Below are 22,740 nucleotides of genomic sequence, written 5' to 3'. Positions count from 1 at the left end.
TTGAACAGAGCCCTGTGGGACCTCCTCATTTCCCAGAAGCTCGTCATTCTGTTGACTAACTTATACAAAATAGTGTATAAGTTAATGCACCATAGTATCCGATATCACACTTTTATGAGCCATTTTTACCATGATAATACCATGAGTTATTACCATTATTATTATTATTATTATATTTTGTAAAGTACCTTATTGAGGCATGTAAATCACCATGTATATGAATATGGTAATAATTCCATAGTACTATCTGACACTGCCACAGTACGATTTTGTATATGAATTCTCAAGAAATATAAATGCAAAACAACTCATCTGTTTCTGTCCGACACACTCATTACAAAACCTTCTGCACTAACACACACACACACACACACTGTGGTTCAGTGGTTTAGCGTCTGGACGGGAGTCGTTCTGTCTGAGAGACTCGCTGTCCAAACAGGGAGGAAGTGCAGTGTTTCTCTGTGGGACGGTCCCCATACAAAGCGTGTGTGTGTGTGTGTGTGAGGTGCAGTAATTTGTTTATAATTTGTTTATCTGTGTCTGTGTTACTGTACGTGTGTGTGTGTGTGTGTGCACGGACAAGTTCAACAAGAAACTTAACTAAATGTGTGTATGAAATGCACCTGAAGTGACTCAACAGCCCACAAGGCTGCGAAAACAAAAAACTGATGGACATAAAAAGCCACACAGATACAATCTTCGCTGTCTTATCTACACGTCTGAATAATACAGAGTAGCAAGAGTGTGTAGATACGCATAGTTTACATTTCTCCCTTACTTAACACACTCTTGCTGTTTTTCTCGACCCGCACTGTTTTCCGGCACTAAACCTAATCACTTCCATCGCAGCGGAGTGCAGCTGCTCTCGGCGCTCACAAACACACAAAACATAAGCGTCGCTCGGATAAACAACCGTCTGCGAGGATGTGCATGTCTGAAATGCAAGACTTTCATGCAGTAATATCCAACAAATATGTTTTGTTTAACAACCTCGACTAAACATTTACGCTTTTCTCTGTACACAAACTCAGTTTGCATTCTGCTCTCAAAGCACACCTGTTGCAAACATCGACTTTGTTGCCTCTATTATTCCACGTTCAAATGATGACGCAGACAAAAGAGAGCAGGACAAAGGATTGTGTATGCATTCATACATTTACCGCAGGTCCAGGCATGTATGTTAAAGGCAGCAGTGTTAGTGCGGAGGGCTGTATCAACGAAATCACATCGGGCCTTGAATAGAGCCCTGTGGGACCCCTCTTCATTTCCCAGAAGCTAGTCATTCTGTTGACTAACTGCTCTGTCATCACGATTCACATATCACGAACACCTTCGGAAGTCGTTCCTTGTTTCCCCATGAGGCTGCTGCAATGTCAAATATCTAAAATACAGCCCACAAAAATGGCATTACTACACTTGTGCTACCACAGTGAAGAGGTTCAACAGTTAAAGGCATGGACGACTAGCTAGTGTATATAGAGGCTCGTGTTTTTAAATAGATAAGACCTGCAGCATTTGACTGAACCGGCCGCCTGTCACAGGAAGTGGACTGGTAATGGCCTGCGTTGATGTGCGAGCACTATATCAACACAAATAGGACCATATACGCAATTAACCAAGCATGCGCACACACAGACTTCTGTGTACCGCAGACACTGGCATTAAAATAGCTCTGTCACGGCTCAGCAGTGAGTTTAAATCAACTGTGTTTCCTTTTCTCAAACATATTGCAGAGTAAATTATATGCATCCTCCTTTCTAACCTCGTCCGCTGCGGCCGACGAAACGCAGGTCGTTGAAACGTGCCACTTGGTTCTTGATGGCGGCCGTGGCGTTGCGGAGTTCGGCAGAATAGTTCTCATCGTTGCCGGCCATCACGGTGACCAGCGTTCCGTCGGGGATATCGCCGAGGGCAACCACCTGTCGACCAATGAATGAGCATGATGTGTTAGATACATTTGAATTTTAAAAACATTCCAAAAATACAATGCGTGACAATTATCACACTATGCCACAGTGAAAAGTAGAATGGATAATGAAGTTACAGCGACAACTATAATGGTATTAATAAAATAATAATAATAATAGATGTTTTCTATTTAAATATGCTTTAAAATGTAATTAATTAATGCATATTATTATTATCAATGTTGCAAACTGTTTTTGTAAAAACTCTTGAATTTAATTTTTCACTTTTTCACATGTCACTTTTGATCAATTTAATGCATTAAGTATTCATTTGTTAAAAAAAAACAAAAAAACATTGTATATACCTACTGTACAACTGAACATTATTGACATGCATTTGTACTTTTTTCTGCAATTTCATTATTATTATACTTAACAATAGATCTTGTTAATAAACATATTTAATGACGTTATTATTAAGCAAAAACATCGGGCAGATACTGCAACCCAAACAACATTCAAATCCTCTTTACTGTCCTGCGTCACATTCACATGTGCAATATCTCCATATCTAAACTAAATGAGCAGGTTATTTGCATATTAACTGTAAATGTCAGCGCATTCTTCAGCTCTTTGTTTCAGAGTGCACACATGCCTCGCAGGACTACGCTCTGCTTTTGGCAAGACTGGGTGGTTCGCATTTTTGCCGTCGTTTGCCAAATGCGGAAGATGATGATGAAAGATGTTGCAGTCACCCGTGACAAGAGATTAACAACAATTACTGACGTTTCCCTCCAAATCATTAGCTTAATTAAGGATGTGCATGAAAAAAAAAGATTGTAAGATTTCTAAAAATCTCGAGTAGACCTAATATGTAATTACTGTGAGTTTACTTTAGTATGTTTAGTCTTTAGAGCAAACATCAAAAAGGATTCATATCTTCATATCTCATTCTGAATTAAATGTATCATGTTAAAAAGGTGATTTAATGATTGAATCAACATGACTGCATTCGTTTACAACAATTACAGTATTAGAACAAGCATAAATGCAGTAGCTCCTTAAGGAAACACATGCATTCGATATCGTTCAACCATAAGATGTCATGCGCAGGCACCAGTGTTCAAGTACCTTGAAAGCGATGGGCAGGGTTTTATTGCAGCGCCAGTGTGTTGGCAGGACGGAGCAGAGGAAGTTGGGGCTGTCGGTGCGCACCAGCTCTCCTGGGTGGTCGGAAAGCACCTCCACCATGCTCCGGTCAGCCATGCGCAGTTTGCCCACCAGGGCGGCGCCGCTGCTCTCCTGAGCCCCCAGCGGCAACCCCTCGTTCATCTTCCCCGAGCTCAGCGTGGTCGAGGGAGGCGTGAAGCGTCGCCCAGGCGCAGGTTCTGAAACACGAATGAGCATTAGATCTTTTACATTAGTGTGGAGGGCTGCATCAACGAAATCACATCGGGCCTTGAATAGAGCCCTGTGGGACCCCTCTTCATTTCCCAGAAGCTAGTCATTCTGTTGGCTAACTGCTCTGTCATCACGATTCACATATCACGAACACCTTCAGAAGTCGTTCCTTGTTTCCCCACGAGGCTGCTGCAATGTCAAATATCTCAAATACAGCCCACAAAAATGGCATTACTGCACCACAGTGAAGAGGTTCAACAGTTAAAGGCATGGACGACTAGCTAGTGTATATAGAGGCTCGTGTTTTAAATAGATAAGACGTGCAGACTGAACCTTGATGAAACTCAAGAGAACAATTCTTCAATAGTAAAATTGTAAAATGTTTGCAATATATCAGTTTTGCAAAAAGTAAATATGAGATGTTTCTTTTATGCATTGCTCGGCACTTGTGCAGAATAATTATTTTTAGTAAAATTTGCTATGTATTAAACATCGGCATCTTAAATAAAGGACATTTGTGGCCTTCTTTCAAAACACTACTTAACCATAGTAAAATCACTATAATGCACGGCAACAATAAGAAAATATCAGTATATCACTGCTGCAAAAATGAAATCGGAGCTGTTTCAAAAATGTATTTTTATAATGTGAGATTGAATGAGCAACAGACATTGGTCTACATATGCACACGTGTGAGTTGTTGCATTGCTCGGCAATGTATTACTAAGCAGAATAATTATTTTTAATCAAATTTACAATTGATGTTAACATTGGTTTCTTAAATAAGACTCTCGCAGCTGTGGATTACAGTGACTTTGAGCCGTGATTTTACCACAGTTAAGTAATTTGCACTTCTGTTACTCTACTGAAGAGTTTCTCATTTTATGCACCTATGCTAATGGATATAGTAATGCACAGTTTTGTTTTTTTTACGTTTTAAAAAATACTTTTTCTGGTGCCGTGACCCCGGTTGACTTCCGTGCAGTTAAAAGCTTTAAAACCGTCAGACAGCGCCGCGGCCTGCGGTCATTCGGGCCGACCACAATCAATGCCACATGAGTGCGGCTGAACACGTGACCCGCTGCGCTCTCTCCAACATAAACACAAACCTGGAGTTTGTTGAATGGTGAGTGGGAGAAGGTGTAGAAAGGAGAGAGATGCATTTGCAGACAGAATGCACAAAACACAGCAGAAATGCGGGATGCCATAAGGCCAGACATATGAGACTAAAGAATGAGAATCCCAAAAGACGCATTCTTACGGCACAGTATGTGGGATGAAAACTTATATTATATCCTTCTTTTTTTCTTAAAAATATAATCTTTATATTCACGTTGTTCTCATACATTTTCTACACACATTCTGGTTTAATGTAAAAAATAACCATATATAGTTCAAATCATATATTCTCTAACAGTTCCATTTGACCTGAATAAAACGTCCATTTTCATAAAAAGGTCGAAATGCAATATTTTTTTAAAAATTAATGAGAATCGACACACAATCATGAGAGGTTCTCTGTTTTATGGTTTTCTTCTCATATGACAATATAAAGTTGTTTTATGACTTTGATTCAGCTCAATGATCTTTTGGGGGAAATATTAATATTTTTAACAATCTTTGGTATGCCTAACATGACTATAAGAACTAAAAATATCAAAATGACTTTTAATTCAGGAATTTAAAACAAGATAATCATGGAAAATATGTACTTCAGTTACATTTTTTTGTGTGTGTGTGTGTGTGTGTGTGTATAAATTGTTTGTGCATTTCTGAACAACATATCTGCCTCTAATATTTAGTCTTGTCTAATTTTAATGCAAAGCTATTTTGTTTGTTAATACCACTTGCTTAATCCTTTTGCACAATTGCTATTCTGTATGATTTTAATTCTTTTACACAATGCCAATAAAGACGTGAAGTTGAGAGACAGAGAATCTGTAGCATTTTGACTACGGGAAGTCACATTAACATCATGCTTCAGGTTAAGGTTTCAGTGATTATTAACAGCTATGAACATTCAGATATTATGAAACATGACGCGTAAAAATAGACTCGTGAAACCGCCGCTACGCATGTGTCCAGAGCTAAAAAACGCTCTTACCGTATTTGGCGTCCCAAAGAAAAACCATTTGGTATCTTTTGAACACCGTCTCAGTCAGGATCAGGATCCAGGGATCCCAGACGAGCAGCTGATTCTGACGCGCGCGCGAGTCAAGGATACGAGCTCAAGGGCGACGCGCAAAGTTCGCGCGTCTTACTATCCGTTGTAAGGTGGAAAACCTGCCGTTCAGATCGAACTGAACTCTATTCACTTTATGTAGATGTTGTTCCTCTTTCAGTCTTCAGAGAGCATGATTTGGCACGCGCGTATCCCTTGGAAAGTTGCGCACCTGACGCCAACGCGTTCGCGGTCTCAAACTATCTAAAAAGTGTTGTATACAACAGTGAGCTGCTGAGAGAAAGTGTTCTTCCTGAATCCAGCTCGCGGTGGGAATGATGATGCGTTGTGAATGAATCTCCCGGCAGCGACGCGCTTTTACTGGCAATGGGCAGCGCAGGAACGCCAGCCAGGGGAGCTCATTTGCATTTGCCTCCTCCTCGAACGCTGTCATTGGCCAGTGATGACAGACCTCGAAGGGCTAGACTAATCAGAAGACCGTCCGAACCGGGGGAAAAAATGGATCTGAGCCGTCAATGGAATTCCTCGCGCGTGCTTCGACGCGCGCTCTCGTTGATTCACTGTTGAATTGTTTGGATTTAAGTTACTTATTAAATGGCACTGAATATCATGTGAAATTACAACACAAATAGCTTATATTATATTATAATTTAAATTAAGAAATCATTAAAAAACAATATAAGTGACACAGATTATTATGCATGAAAACATTAAGCTTGTTTTGTACTAGCAGATTGTTTTCTATTTTATCAGAAGGAACATGATATCAGAACAAGCAGAAAAAGGCACATGTTCATCAAATAAATTAGATGACACATTAATATTCAAAACAATCAAAAGAGTCAAACGTTCAGTATTATTTCTAAGACAAAAAGAAATGATGAACACTGCTGTGACTCAGTGATGATCTGATCTGTGTTTTGTGGCCAACAGGGGGCAGCAGACGATCTGGCCATATGGATCCTGTGCTAAATGCATGAGTATCACAGAAATGTTTTCAGTAAATCGAATAGAATGTGAATTCTAAACAGCTGACAAAACACTGGCAGAGGAAGCACAGGTACTGAAATGATTTTTTTTTAGTTATGCTTTTGTTTTTTATTCACCACATGCATGGTGATATAATGATAGTGTTTTAAGGTGTCATTCCTTAGAAGCATGTTTGAGGCCAAATCCAGAACAAATCATCACCTTTGCCTGTCCACACGCAATCTGAATTTTAAAATGTGAAAATCTGCATATGCTGCAAATTCCCCAGATGGAGTTTATCAGTCATAATCACGATCAAGAGTCATTCACAACAATAACACCAGGAACTACAAGTTCTTGTTCTCTTCTGGTCGTGATTAATTTGTAAAAATGTAAAGATCTGCTTTGTGAGATGTCTCATCTCCATTGTTGTTTGTGCTGAGCATGAAATATAAAACAAGCTGTAAAAATACTGATGTCAGTCACAATAATAATGAAAAAGCAGCGTCTGTAACGTTCTGACCGTCCTGTTCATCACATGAGGAACTTCAGCCAGACTTTTTATGTTTACCCTGCAGTTTATCTGACTTCACGTCTGAGTTTAAATGTCAACATTTACATTTCTGATTTCTAGTGAAGCCAGAAAGAACAAGGATAAGAAAAAAAAAATAACCCAAGTTGGGTTAAATGTGGACAAACCCAGCAATTGTTTTGTTTTAACTCAGCGGTTGGGTTTAAATGTTTGCCCAACCTGCTGGGTAGTTTTATTTAACTCAACTATTGTTTAAAAAATATTGTATTGCTTGCTTAAAATGAGCCCAAAATATGTTGGAAATGAACATTTATTAATAAGTATACTAAATAATAATAAACATGCATTCAATTTCTTATTAATAAATGTTCACCTTTTGATTATTATTGTTGCCTCTAGTAATTATGTGTCTGATTTTTCATTTCCAACCTATTTTGCGTTCATTTTAAGCCAGACATATAGTCATTTTTAAACAATAGTTAAGTTAAATAAAACAGGTTGGGTTAAAACATTTAAACATTTAACCCAACTGCTGGGTCAAAAATCCCATTCGCTGAGTTTGTCCATTTTCAACCCAATTTTTTTTTTAACCCAGCATTTTTTTAAAGTGTATAAATAATCATGTTTTGTAACTGTGTTTATTGGGTAAAAATATTGTGCTAAAATACTAAGAATAAAATATTATTAATTTTAATAATATTAAAACTAATTATTATTTATAATATATATATATTATATATAAGTACTATTATAAATATTATAATTATTAATTATTATTATTATTATTATTATTATAAATAGTAATATTAAATATTAAAAGTGCCTAAATAAAACTTATAAACAATTAAAAGACATGATATTTGATCCCTAATTAAAATTTGCATGATCTACTTGAACCAATTTAAAACTAACTGCACACAATGCTGGTTAAAAACAACCCAAGTTGGGTTGAAAATTGTTTAAAAATGACTATATGTCTGGCTTAAAATGAACCCAAAATATGTTGGAAATTAAAAATCAGACACATAATTACTAGAGGAAACAATAATAATCAAAAGATGAACATTTATTAATAAGCAATTTAATAAATGTTTAATTATTATTCATTAAACTTATTAATAAATGTTCATTAGTAACATATTTTGGGTTCATTTTAAGCAATACACTCATTTTTAAACAAGCTGAGTTAGTTGAGTTAAATAAAACTAACCAGCAGGTTGATCAAACATTTAACCCAACCACTGGTTTAAAACAACCCAATAACTGAGTTTGTCCATTTTCAACCCAACTTGGGTTGTTTTTAACCCAGCACTTTTAGAGTGATATAAATATGAATAATAATTTGGGCTCAAAGCAACCAAATAAAGCACAGATAACAGCTGAATCTGAGAGCAAAGATCAATTTCAGGGAAAATAATATAACACACACGCCAATCATGAATGATTTTCCAGCACAAAGGCACCGCGGGTCTCGGACGCGCAGGATCTCGGTCTTGTGTTTTACTGATTTAGAGTAATCTGATCTCTGAAAGTTGAGCGATCAATAGCGCTTGTAGTCGGCTATAAAATATATTGACAAGCGCTGCAGGCTTACAAATATCTGATCATGTTCGGTCGAGCCACGGAGGAAGCACACGCCGAATGAAATATACTGCTTTACCATCACAGCAAACAGTATAACGAGTTTTCATCCCTCTGAAATTAGTACAATTATTATAATTTGGCCTTATGTACACACAAAACGCCATATCAGACCGTCAGCATATTGTTACTATCAATACTAATAACATACGTCAAGAAAATGAAATATTCTTCTGAAAAACAAATTCCTGATTTGAAGGACTGATGGTTCACACACACACACACACACACACACACACATGTAATGAAGGAACATGAAGTTGTTGTTCCCTATTTCAACAGTTCCTCTTTCACATTCTACAGCGAGGGAAAGATAAAAACAAGAGAAACTGAAGACGACGAGCAGAAAAGGAAAAAAGACCATGGATGAAGTGATTCACGAAGAACGAAAGTGTGACAGAAACTAGAAGAGTTTAGACTTTACCAAAGAGTGCGCTGCCGCTCCGGCCCTTCCTCATGAAGTACATGGCCCATGAGATCGGTCCGGACGCTTTGAAGGGACCTGAATTCATTTTCACCTGTTCTGATTCAATCCCGAGAAATACGGACTCCCTAATTCACCTCGCTGCCTTTATACTCTCCCGTCTCCCACCGCCCGCTCCCTATCGCACAAAACACAGATTAAGAGAAGAGGCGACGGAGGAAAAGTTGACATGCAGTCATGACTAATATATCCCATCAGAAAGCATGGCCTCAGGAGACAGGCCCGTCTCTCTGCCCTGGGGCACTTCTAACCTGCTCACTTCATTTAGCCACTGATTTCCCCCTCTCTTGCCTTTTCCATCTTTATTTTACTCTTGATGCAGTGAAAATGGTGAAATCACGCATGAGAGAGCAGGTGAAGCGTGTGAAGAAGAGCTTGTGATGGTTTAAAATGAAGGAAAAACACCATTCTTGAGTTGAGAAGTTGCTGCTGTTACAGGTTCTGCTGTGACACACTACAGTTCACAAGATCGGGGTCAGCAAGATTTTTTTCTTTTTAAGAGATTAATACATTTATTCATATAAGGATGCATTGATCAAAGGTGACAGTAAAGACTTTTATAATGTTACAAAAGAGTTTTATTTCAAATAAATGCTGTTCTTTTGAACTTTCTAATAATCCTGAATAAATATGATCTGTTTTCAACATTGATGATAATCATAAATGTTTCTTGAGCAGCAAATCATCATATTAGAATGATTTCTGAAGGATCATGTGACACTGAAGACTGGAGTAATGATGCTGAAAATTCAGCTTTGATCACTGGATATAAATTACACTTTACTATATATTCACATAGAAAATAGCTATTTTAAATTGTAATAATATTTCACAATTTTTACTGTAGTTTTGATCAAATAAATGCAGCCTTGATGAGCAGAAGAGACTTTTCAAAAAAACATAAAGACACCACTTGTGAACACTAGTGTACATCTAATACCAATGTGCATAATTGGAAATAAAATAATGTCACTTGCAAAAAATCCTAAAGGTCCTAATTGTAATAATATTTCAAAATTTCACTGTATTTTTGATCAAATAAATGAAGCCTTGGACAGCAGAAGAGATTTCTTTCAAAACATTTTAATGATTTTACACTGGGTTAAAAACAACCCAAGATGAAAATGAACAAACCTAGTCATTGGGTTGTTTTGACCCAGAGAATGGGTTGTTTTAACCCAGTGGTTGGGTTAAATGTTTGCCCAACTTCTGGGTAGTTTTATTTAACTCAACTATAGTTTAAAAATGACTGTATTGATGCTTAAAATGAACCCAAAGTATGTTGGAAATTAACATTTATTAATATAAATAACATTTATTAATAAGTTTAATGAATAATAATTAAACATTTATTAAATTTTTTGTTAATAAATGTTCTCCTTTTGATTATTATAGTTTCCTCTAGTAATTATGTGTCTAATTTTTAATTTCCAATCTATTTTGGGTTAATTTTAAGCCAGACATATATTAATTTCTAACCAATAGTTGAGTTAAATAAAACTGCCCAGCAGGTTGAGCAAACATTTAACCCAACCGCTGGGTTAGTCCATTTTTAACCCACTTGTATCAACCGCAAACTTTTGAATTTTAGTCAATTAAATATTGACTATTTCTCCAGTATTTGTGCAATGTATATCTTATGATTATTAGTTTCAAATCAGTCACACATAAAGTTCTATTTACATTGATACATTTACGTACAACGAAAGTCATGTGTTTGATTGCCAGTGAATGCATGAACTGATAAAATGTAAGTCACTTTGGATAAAAGCGTCTGTAAAATGCATAAATGTAATTGACTGATGCTTTAAACCAAAGTGACTTGCATTGCATTCAAAGTATACACATTACCAGTTTTGAACCCATGACCTTGGTGTCAGTTACACTCTAAAAAAATGCTGGGTTGTTTCAACCCAAATTTGGATCAAATATGGACAAACCCAGCCGTTGGGTTACATTCTTAAATTACATTTTTAATCCAGTGGTCGTGTTTGTCCATATTTGACCCAATCATAGATTGAAAACAACCCGAGTTGAGTTGAAAATAGACAAACCCAGCAGTTGGGTTAAATATTTGCCCAACATGCTGGGTAGTTTTATTTAACTCAACTATTGTTTAAAAATGACTATGACTAAAATGACTAATATGTTGGAAATTAAAAATCAGACACATAATTACTAGAGGCAACAATAATAATCAAAAGGTGAACATTTATTAATCAGAAATTTAATAAATGTGTATTGTTTAATTATTAAACATAATAATAAATGTTAATAATGTGCATTTTAAGCAAGCAGTATAGTCATTCTTAAACAGTAGTTGGGTTAAATAAAACTACCCAGCTGGGTTTGTCCACTTTCAACCTAACTTGGGTTGTTTTTAACCCAGCACTTTTAGAGTGTAGAATGCTGCCTATGTAGTGAGCGAGGAAGATGGCGGATCTGTAGCGTTTGCTGAATGCTGGCCGTGTCTATTTTGGTCTCGAATGAAAGCTGGCATCAGAGATTTCAAACGTACACTGGCAAAGACTCAATTCAGACCACAGCTCGAGTTTCAAAGGGTTCGGAGGACTTTGGCTGTCTGGGTGGGTTGCAGGAAAAGGTTGGTAAGCCACAATAAGTCGTGAGGGTCGTAACATCACGACTGGGGTGTGTATGACAGGTCCTGTCACCGCCGACACCACACAGATGGATGTGGAAAGGCACAACGGCTTCGCAAACCACACAGTTGTCTAGCGAACTCTCAAAATATACAGTCTTGCCTTTTGAATTCTCGCCTGCACACTACCGGGAGACGGCACAGATTTAGATGTCGTTTTCCCCACTGCCCGGAGGCAGTCTGTCCCCTACGGGCCCCCAGAGACGGGCCACCCCGGGGCCAGCACTGCTGGGCACACAGGATCAATAATCGCTTCCTGAGGCCCGACAATCAATGCTGCCAAAACTACTGACCAAACCCACGACGAGTGAAAGACTGAAGATCATGCGGTAAATTCACTGTAAGTCAATCATGATTAAAAACAAACTAAAATGGGTTCACTAGAGGAAAAAATGCATGAATGCGTCATGCAATTACCTTCAAAATGTCAAGATATAAACCATATTAATAGGATATAATAATATAGATTTCTATTATATTATTCACTAAGTGAATAAAATTGCTTTGGAAAAATAAAAGCGAGTCACTAGTTGACATCCAGTAAGAGTCTATAGAGCTGTAAAATCAATGTGGAGCAGCTCAGATTATCAGGAGCGCTTGAGTTCATATTCAGAGATTTAAATCTCTCTGGAATCAACAAGGCAATCAGAAACATTCTAAATTCCACCTTAGCAACTGCATGGCAACATTAGAATGTTCTACATTCTACAAATGTATCAATCAGTTTCCTCTTTCGTCGTCGGTCTCTCTGCATCTCTTTATAACCTCTTTTCATTCATTCTGTGTCTCGTTCGTCTTCTGTACTGTACGGAGGTTAGTTAAGGGAAAATAACTCAGCTTTCGTCCTCTTTAATAATTCATGCGGCTGTATTGTGTGGATGCCGTTAACTGCTGCTTAAAAGTAATTAATTGATTTTCTGACATATCGTTTAGCAGCAGAGCCAAGTGACAGAGCAAAGCACTCTGCCCTCTCACACACACACGCGCGCACACACACTCACACTTACACATGCACACACACACACTCGCAGACAAACTCACACACACTCTCACACACACATGCACTCATCTATATATATATAGTTAGATATTTCATTAGTAGTTACAACTATTATTTATTAGAGTTTGATTATTAAATTTTCAGAATTTCATATGCTAAAGTCAAACTCTGCTGGAGTCAATTCTGATTAGTCATGTGACTGCTATTTATGTAAAGTGTAGAGTCATTGCCTATGTAGTGTGTTTTACCTCAGGATCTGTGACGATCAGGGTGTTACCTTGAAAGGCAACTGCATAATTAGACAGCAGGGCAGGTTTTGGATCAGAGCTGCAAAGCGCCAAACTTAAACACTTGGAGTCTTCAACATTCTAGTGCACTTACACAACACTATATCTGTGTGAGGAGGAGGAAAGGACAGGCACAGATGTCCAGAAATAAGGCACACACACACTCGCTTCATCCAGCTGTATTGACATTGCTGCCGATCAGGGCGCTCCCGTATGGAGAGACGCTCATCCTGACGTCACTGCAGTCTTAAGGCGCTGCTTTTCCCATGGTCCTCTAGTCTGGTCCATGTGCACTACTGAGTTGACTCTTTGCCAGTGAACACCTGCCTTATATTTGCAGTGTAACTTTAAGATAAAGTGCTATAAGAGCTCACAGAGGGGCCGTCCTGCCCTTAAGAGGAAACAACAGCACATAACGGTCCCGCTGTGAGTTTCAATCTACCTCCATCACAGCTCCCAAAGGCCTCATATACTGTAATGAGAGATCCGACTGCTGCTACACACACACACACACACACACACACACACACACACACACACACACACACACACACACAGAGTTCACAATCAACTATATTAACATCAAACAACTAACTGAAATGAAACAGTATTTTGAACAAATCAGTTCAAATCTGATGAAGCCAATATGCACACCTGTGACATTTTTGCAAAAATGACATTGCTTCATAAATCATGTGAGAGTGTGAGAGTGCAGGGACTCTTTTAGTAAGAAACAAATCTAGCAACCAGCCAGAAAACCTTATTAATCACTGCTGAACTAAACATTTACAATGAATTTTACAGCTGTTTACAGTTGCAAGCCATATTGCAACTTGGCACACTAATATAGAATTAAAAACACACACCCAAAACACCCTAGCAACCACCAGGAACACCTTAGCAACAACCTAGCAACCAGCTAGAACACCCTAGTAACCACCTAGCATCCACCAAGAACATCCTATCAACCACCTAGCAACCAGCCAGAACACTCTATCAACTATCTAGAAACCATCCAGAACACTCTAGCAACCATCTAAAAACCATCCAAAACACCCTTGCAACTACCTAGCATCCACCCACATCTTAGTAGCCGCCTAGCATCCACCCAGAATACCCTAGCAACCACATCGCAACCAGCCTGAACACTTAAGCAACTATCTAGAAACCATCCAGAACACCCTAGCAACAACCTAGCAACCAGCTAGAGCACCCTAGTAACCACATAGCATCTACCCAGAACACCCTAGCAATCATCTAGAAACCATACTGATCACCCTAGCAACTATCTAGAAACCATCCAGAACACCCTAGCAACAACCAAGAAATCAGCCAGAGTACCCAAGAAACCACCTAGCATCCACCCAGAACACCCTAGCAACCACCTATAAACCATCCAGAACACCCTAGCAATTACCTAGTATCCACCCACAACACCTTAGCAGCCACCTAGCATCCACCCACAACACCCTAGCAACCACCTTGAAACCAGCCAGAACACTCTAGCAACTATCTAGAAACAATCCAGAACACCCTAGCAACAACCTAGCCTCCACCCACAACACCCTAGCAACCACCTTGAAACCAGCCAGAACACTCTAGCAACTATCTAGAAACCATCCAGAACACCTTGGCAGCTGCCTAGCCTCCGCCCAGAATACCCTAGCAACCACCTAGCAACCAGCCAGAACACTCTAGCAACTATCTAGCAACCAGTCAGAACAACCTAATAACCACCTAAAATCCACCCACAACCACAAGCTTGCAACCACCTAGAATCCAGCCAAACACCCTAGTAACCATTTAGCTTTCAGCCAGAAAACCCTAGAAACTAGCCAGAATACCCAAGCAACCACCTAACAACCAGCCATAATACTCAAGCAAATATCTACAAACCATTCAGAAAACCCTTGCAACAACCTAGCATCCACCAAGAACATCTTAGCTAGCAACCACCTAGAAACCAGCCAAAACACCCTAGCAACAACCTAGCAACCAGCCAGAACACCCTAGTAACCACCTAAAATCCACCCAGAACCCTAGCTAGCAACCACATAGAAACCAGCCAGAATACCCAAGCAACCACCTAGCATCCACCCCCAACACCTTAGCAACCTTAGCCTATATCCACCCAGAACACCCTAGTAACCACCTAACAACCAGCCAGAACACTCAAGCAACTATCTAGAAACCATTCAGAAAACTCTTGCAACAACCTAGCATCCACCAAGAACATCCTAGCTAGCAACCACCTAGAAACCAGTCAAAACACCCTAGCAACCAGTCAAAACACCCTAGTAACCACCTAAAATCCACCCAGAACCCTCTAGCTAGCAACCACATAGAAACCAGCCAGAATACCCAAGCAACCACCTAGCATCCACCCACAACACCTTAGCAACCGCCTATATCCACCCAGAACACCCTAGTAACCACCTAACAACCAGCCAGAACACTCACGCAACTATCTAGAAACCATCCAGAAAACCCTTGCAACAACCTAGCATCCACCAAGAACATCCTAGCTAGCAACCACCTAGAAACCAGTCAAAACACCCTAGCAACAACCTAGCAACCAGCCAGAACAGCATATCATCACAGTGGTGAGTTTTGCACGGACGTGTCAGTATCAGTACTTCGGCCCAGGCTGAGGGTCACGAGCTGAAGTGAATTATTCAGAAGCCCGACAAGCACTTCCTCTCAAACTCGCTGATTGATTTTCTGACACACGGGGACGAGGGTGTAGCGGCAGGACGGCGAGAAGAACGAACGCAAGCGCTAGAAGATCACTGAATTTTTCAGTCTTTTGACTATTAAGTGCAGGTTTGTGCTGTCAGTACAGACGTTCACTAGATTAGACTCCGGGATTCAGCAGATTAAATCTCACTCTAGATCACTGGGAGAGGATTCAAACTTCACCTTGAACCTCGTCTCAAGCTGTTAATACCACCACAATCCAGCTACATCTGGTGGTTTGAGTGTCCTGTAAGAGTCTGATGTATAGGTGTGTGTTTGTCGGCCCGGTTTGGCCCGGAGCGTGTGTGGGAGGGGGCTGAGAGACGACTAAAGATCTGCCTCGGGCGCTATTTAGTGCAGTTTGAATGGATGAGTAGACAGTGGAGCTGAAGATGAAAAACACACACTATTGCACACAAATGTCGGCGCGAGTTAAACACTGACTTTCAGTGGCGTCAACGCTTTATCGGAACTTCTATAGCTGGAAATCGGTCACGCAAAGAAAAGTCTCAGTAGCTGCAGGTCATCTATCTTAAATACATTTGAAATGAAACACTAAAGTTTCTGTCATATATAAATCTACAGAGAAGCGATAAATATATTCATTTGGAATCAGCACGAAAAGAGATTTCGAAATAATACTGCTCATTGGTGATTATGTTTACCACGAAACAATTAGATTAATTTAATTTTCCCTAAAATTACCTTGATTAAGAGGTTCCAGTAATACATGTACATCCCAGCAATATTGATGTTTATAATTCTGAGGTTTCCTGTAAAACTACTCAAAAAAATAGATTTCACATGCACACGCTGACTTAATGTTTCAATATCTGAGAAACGCGCCATTCAATGATTTTCAAATGCGACGTTATTAACCTTGAATTCAATCCAATCCACAGACTAGACGTTTCGTCTCTAGCCAACTGCTTTATGCTCAATGAGAAGCAAATATAACGACATTTACAAGACATTGTTTAAGTAAATATGCAGGAAAACTGAATTAACTGAACTCTATGGAGGGACGCTTTGGACCCGATCTTCTTCCAGCAGAGTCTAAAGAAACAGAGCGTAACCTGGAGCGGCAGAGCCGGTGATCGTGAGGATGTGGCAGGACTGAGAGCCGGAGATACACGAGGAAATGAGAAGCAGGAGTTTGATAACAGAGACGGACACTCAAAGACTGTTCGCCATCCCATTACAGCCTGAAGAGAAATGGAAATGTGCTTTTTAAAACTGACTACAGGAAAACAAATAACAAGAAACACTTTAAAATAATATATTATGAATTATACATTTTAAAACTGTATATTATAAAAATGTAAATATCAAATATATTTTTAATATGATGTGTCATTTTAAAAATATTTCCATATCTTTTTAAAATGCTTAATTTTTATTTATTTACTTATAAAAATATTATTGGATAGATAGATAGATAGATAGATAGATAGATAGATAGATAGATAGATAGATAGATAGATAGATAGATAGATAGAACAAAAGACGGATGGATGGATGGATGGGTGGATGGATGGATAGAACGAAAGACAGACAGATAGATAGATAGATAGATAGATAGATAGATAGATAGATAGATAGATAGATAGATAGATAGATGGAACAAAAGACGAATAGATGGATGGATGGATGGATGGATGGATGGATAGAACGAAAGATAGATAGATAGATAGATAGATAGATAGATAGATAGATAGATAGATAGATAGATAGATAGAACGAAAGACAGATGGATGATGGAACAAAAGACAGATGGATAGATGGATGGATGGATGGATGGATGGATGGATGGATAGAACGAAAGATAGATAGATAGATAGATAGATAGATAGATAGATAGATAGATAGATAGAAAGACAGATGGATAGATGGATGGATAGATAGATAGACATCTGGATGGATGGAACAAAAGACAGATAGATAGATAGATAGATAGATAGATAGATAGATAGATAGATAGATAGATAGATAGATAGATAGATAGATAGATAGATGGAACGAAAGACAGACAGACAGATAGATAGATAGATAGATAGATAGATAGATAGATAGAACAAAAGACAGATGGATAGATAGATAGATAGATAGATGGATAGATAGATAGATAGAACAAAAGACAGATAGATAGATAGATAGATAGATAGATAGATAGATAGATAGATAGATAGATAGATAGATAGATAGATAGATAGATAGATAGATAGAACAAAAGACGGATGGATGGATGGATGGATGGGTGGATGGATGGATAGAACGAAAGACAGATAGATAGATAGATAGATAGATAGATAGATAGATAGATAGATAGATAGATAGATAGACAGATGGATGGATGGAACAAAAGACGAATAGATGGATGGATGGATGGATGGATGGATAGAACGAAAGATAGATAGATAGATAGATAGATAGATAGATAGATAGATAGATAGATAGATAGATAGATAGATAGATAGATAGAACGAAAGACAGATGGATGATGGAACAAAAGACAGATGGATAGATGGATGGATGGATGGATGGATGGATGGATGGATGGATAGAACGAAAGATAGACAGATAGATAGATGATAGATAGATAGATAGATAGATAGATAGATAGATAGATAGATAGATAGATAGATAGATAGATAGATAGATAGATAGATAGATAAAAAGACAGATGGATGGAACAAAAGACAGATGGATAGAACGATAGATAGATAGATAGATAGACAGATAGATAGATAGATAGATAGATAGATAGATAGATAGATAGATAGATAGATAGATAGATAGATAGATAGATAGATAGATAGAAAGACAGATGGATAGATGGATGGATAGATAGATAGACATCTGGATGGATGGAACAAAAGACAGATAGATAGATAGATAGATAGATAGATAGATAGATAGATAGATAGATAGATAGATAGATAGATAGATAGATAGATAGATAGATAGAACGAAAGACAGACAGACAGATAGATAGATAGATAGATAGATAGATAGATAGATAGATAGATAGAACAAAAGACAGATGGATAGATAGATAGATAGATAGATAGATAGATAGATAGATAGATAGATAGATAGATAGATAGATAGATAGATGGATGGATGGAACAAAAGACAGATGGATAGAACGATAGATAGATAGATAGATAGATAGATAGATAGATAGAACGAAAGACAGACAGACAGATAGATAGATAGATAGATAGATAGATAGATAGATAGATAGATAGATAGATAGATAGATAGACATATGGATGGATGGAACAAAAGACAGATGGATAGAACGATAGAACGATAGAACGATAGATAGATAGATAGATAGATAGATAGATATAGATAGATAGATAGATAGATAGATAGATAGATAGATAGATAGATAGATTTTCATGATGTATATATCTCATGAAGTGTTTATGATGGATCTAATGAGATCTTCATCTCCATCATCATCATCATCATCATGACGATAGGCTGATAACATTATGAGTGAGAAAGTGAAGCATTGGAACTAATTTGGCGCTTTAAAACCTTTAGTAGAAACGGAAAAAAACAAATGATAACAGGCAATATTCACTGATCATTTGAACTCTGACTCACGGCAGAGAGATGCGTTCAGTGATGTGACATCTGTCTCTAAATGAATCATGCAGACACCAGTTAAGAACACTATTGTTCAGCTCAGCACAGTCTCTAATTAAACCCACTGATTCAGATTCAAAACGCCTCCACTCGTCACTCTCACACGTTTCCTTGTCCTCCCATCATGTTTTACTGCAGACGTTTCCTTGTTTACTCACTGAAACAGTGTTCTGAATCCGAGTGCCGAGATTCACCAACAAATTGTGAGCTCAGAGACAGATAACTGTGTCGTTGTTGTTGTGGCGAGCCTGTGATTATGTAGCGTGGACCGCAGAGCCACAGTGGCAAACAAAACAGCTTTGTTTGAGCAGACTGTTGGCCTGGCCAGCGCTGGTGGTTAATGCTGGATGAGTTGTGGTCAGTGGAGGCAGATGGGCTCTTTAGACAGTGACTCAGAGCTCAAACACACACTCACTGGCCTCTCTTTGTCCAGCAGCAGCACTCAAACACTGACACAGAACAGCTTTTACAAACACACGTCACAGAGCAGAAGTGATGCTGCTGTTAAACTGATTCAATGCTACTATAAAACATTTGAGTTTGATGCATATGCAGGACTTTCACTAAACTCTGCATGCATGAGGATTAGTGGCTAACTTTAATTTATACAAATTTTGGGATGGATTGATGCATCAAAACATCAACTAAAAGAAATGATTCAAAACTCTATTCTTCAAAAAATCATTCTGATATGCTGACTTGCTGATGAAAAATTCTCTGATTATTAGAAAGTGAGATTAGAAGAGCTTTTATTTAATATAGAAATCTTCTGTAACATTATAAATGTCTTCTACATATACATATACACATATATATATATATATATACTGTATTGCAATTTATATAATATATATACCGGAGGGGGAATATATATATATATATATATATACACACACACAATTATTATATACTATATATTTTAGTATATTATGCATATTATATTAATGTATATTATTATACACATTATTATATACATATATATCTTTTACCTAAATTATATATTTATATATTATATGCATATATTTATTTATTTCCTAAATTTACCTGCCAAACAACATATTGTATTAATATATATATTAATATAATATGTTAATATATATATTAATAATATATATACTATATATTATTGTATATTATAGTAATGTATATTATTATACACATTATTATATACATATATTTATTTCTTACCTAAATATACCTGCAATATACGTGTATATATATATATATATATATATATATATATATATATATATATATATATATATATATATATATACACACACTACACATATATATATATATTATATAATGTATATTATTTTATACATTATATACATATATACACATATTTATTTATTTATTTCCTAAATTATATAAATTATGCAATACAATATACATGCTGAATATATACCATGTATATACACATATATATATATATATATATATATATATATATATATATATATATATATATATATATATATATATATATATATATATATATATATATAATTGTCACAATGTTGCAAACCGTCCTTTAGATGAACAATGTGTCTTATAAATGCTCAGTCAAACAAACTTTTTAGTCTCTACAAATAAAACAAAATCCTTTCTCACTTTTTGGTCAATGTCCATTAGTTCCTGTGGAGTTTCTCCATGCAGCATGTGCTGGACAGTAACGAACGCTCTTAAGAACGCCATATCTAGGCTATAGAGTTTAGTGCGGTCAGTTCAGCTTTTCTCCCTCCAGGAGCATGACGAAACTGCTCAATAAAAAAGTCATTAGTCACCCACAAAATCAATTAATAACTCAGAAAGTCCTGGGACAAAAGTCATTTCCAGTGCTCCTCCAGAAGCTCTGTTTATCACTCTCACCTCCACTCAAACTATTATGCGGATGAGGGCCTACCAAATTAGCCAGAAGAACATTCCAGCAAATGGGAGTAAAAATCCACAGATAAATAAATTAGCAACAGACACATGGAAAGCTCCGAAACGATGGCGCACGACACACTTTGCATCTCCAAGTCGTTAACCACATCGCAGGAGTATGTTGGGGACGGATCCCATTGGGCCTGGTGGTGCTACGGATGGTCCATTATCAAAGTCTAGGAGGGTTTCTGTGGTTTGGCAAAGCGGCTCTGACCATGTGCTGCACCATGCCAGTATCGACCATTATATTGGCATTCCCTGTTGCGGTCTCACAGTTTTGAGGCTGCAATGATGGAAAAGAGTGGCATGAAGGCGGCCGCATGCATTTCGACCAACCTCATGCTCCTGAAACGTCGTTCACCATCATCGTCAGAGCTTAATGCAGCAAAAGTAATCAAATGGAGTAGGCCAAATGTGACAGACGCATTCTTACTAGTGTACACTCTTTAATCAGACAGGACAGGAGAGAAGTGACTCCTGTGTAACTACTGTGCAACATGTAAATGAAAACTAAAAGACTTTCAAATCACATGAGCCAAATATGTTATTCACAATAGAACACAGAATCATAACAAATGTTTAAACAGAGAAATTTTGCATTTCAAATTTGATGCCTGCTACAGGTCTCAAAATAGTTGGGACGGGGGCATGTTTACCATAGTGTAGCGTCTCCTCTTCTTTTCAAAACAGTTTGAAGATGTCTGGGCATCGAGGTTATGAGTTTCTGGAGTTTTGGTGTTGAAATTTGGTCCCATTCTTGCCTGATATAGGTTTCCAGCTGCTGAAGAGTTCGTGGTTGTCTTTCATTTAATGATGCGCCAAATGATCTCTATAGGTGAAAGATCTGGACTGCAGGCAGGCCAATTCGGCACCCGGACTCTTCTACGACGAAGCCATGCTGTTGTAATAGCTGCAGTATGTGGTTTTGCATTGTCCTGCTGAAATACACAAGGAATTCCCTGAAATAGACATCGTCTGGAGGGGAGCATATGTTGCTCTAAAGCCTTTATATAACTTTCAGCATTCATAGTGCCTTCCAAAACATGCAAGCTGTCCATACCGTATGCACTTATGCACCCCTATACCATCAGAGATGCTGGCTTTTGAACTGAACGCTGATAACATGCTGGAAGGTGTCCCTCCTCTTTAGCCTGAGGACACGGCATCTGTGATTTCCAACAAGAATGTCAAATTTGGATTTTTCCACTTTGAAACAGTCCATTTTAAATGAGCCTTGGCCCACAGGACACGGCGGCGCTTCTGGACCATGTTCGCATATGGCTTCCTCTTTGCATGATAGAGCTTTAGTTGGCATCTGCAGATGGCACGGCGGATTGTGTTTACCAACAG

The 22,740-nt window shown here is 37.8% G+C and overlaps 1 protein-coding gene across 1 annotated transcript in view; it reads right to left on the bottom strand.

Moving 5' to 3' along the window:
* The window catches only part of runx1 (RUNX family transcription factor 1), a 151,735-nt gene that overhangs the window by 21,335 nt on the left and 107,660 nt on the right, over positions 1 to 22,740 (bottom strand). Inside the window, 2 exon segments of the mRNA XM_048198166.1 lie at positions 1,763 to 1,919; positions 3,039 to 3,295. Coding sequence (XP_048054123.1) covers positions 1,763 to 1,919; positions 3,039 to 3,295 — 414 coding nt within the window.

The sequence above is a fragment of the Megalobrama amblycephala genome, linkage group LG7, assembly GCF_018812025.1.
Source record: "Megalobrama amblycephala isolate DHTTF-2021 linkage group LG7, ASM1881202v1, whole genome shotgun sequence".
NCBI lineage: Eukaryota > Metazoa > Chordata > Actinopteri > Cypriniformes > Xenocyprididae > Megalobrama > Megalobrama amblycephala.
Note: the sequence above shows the minus strand (reverse complement) of the source record. Positions and strands in the feature narration are given on the sequence as shown.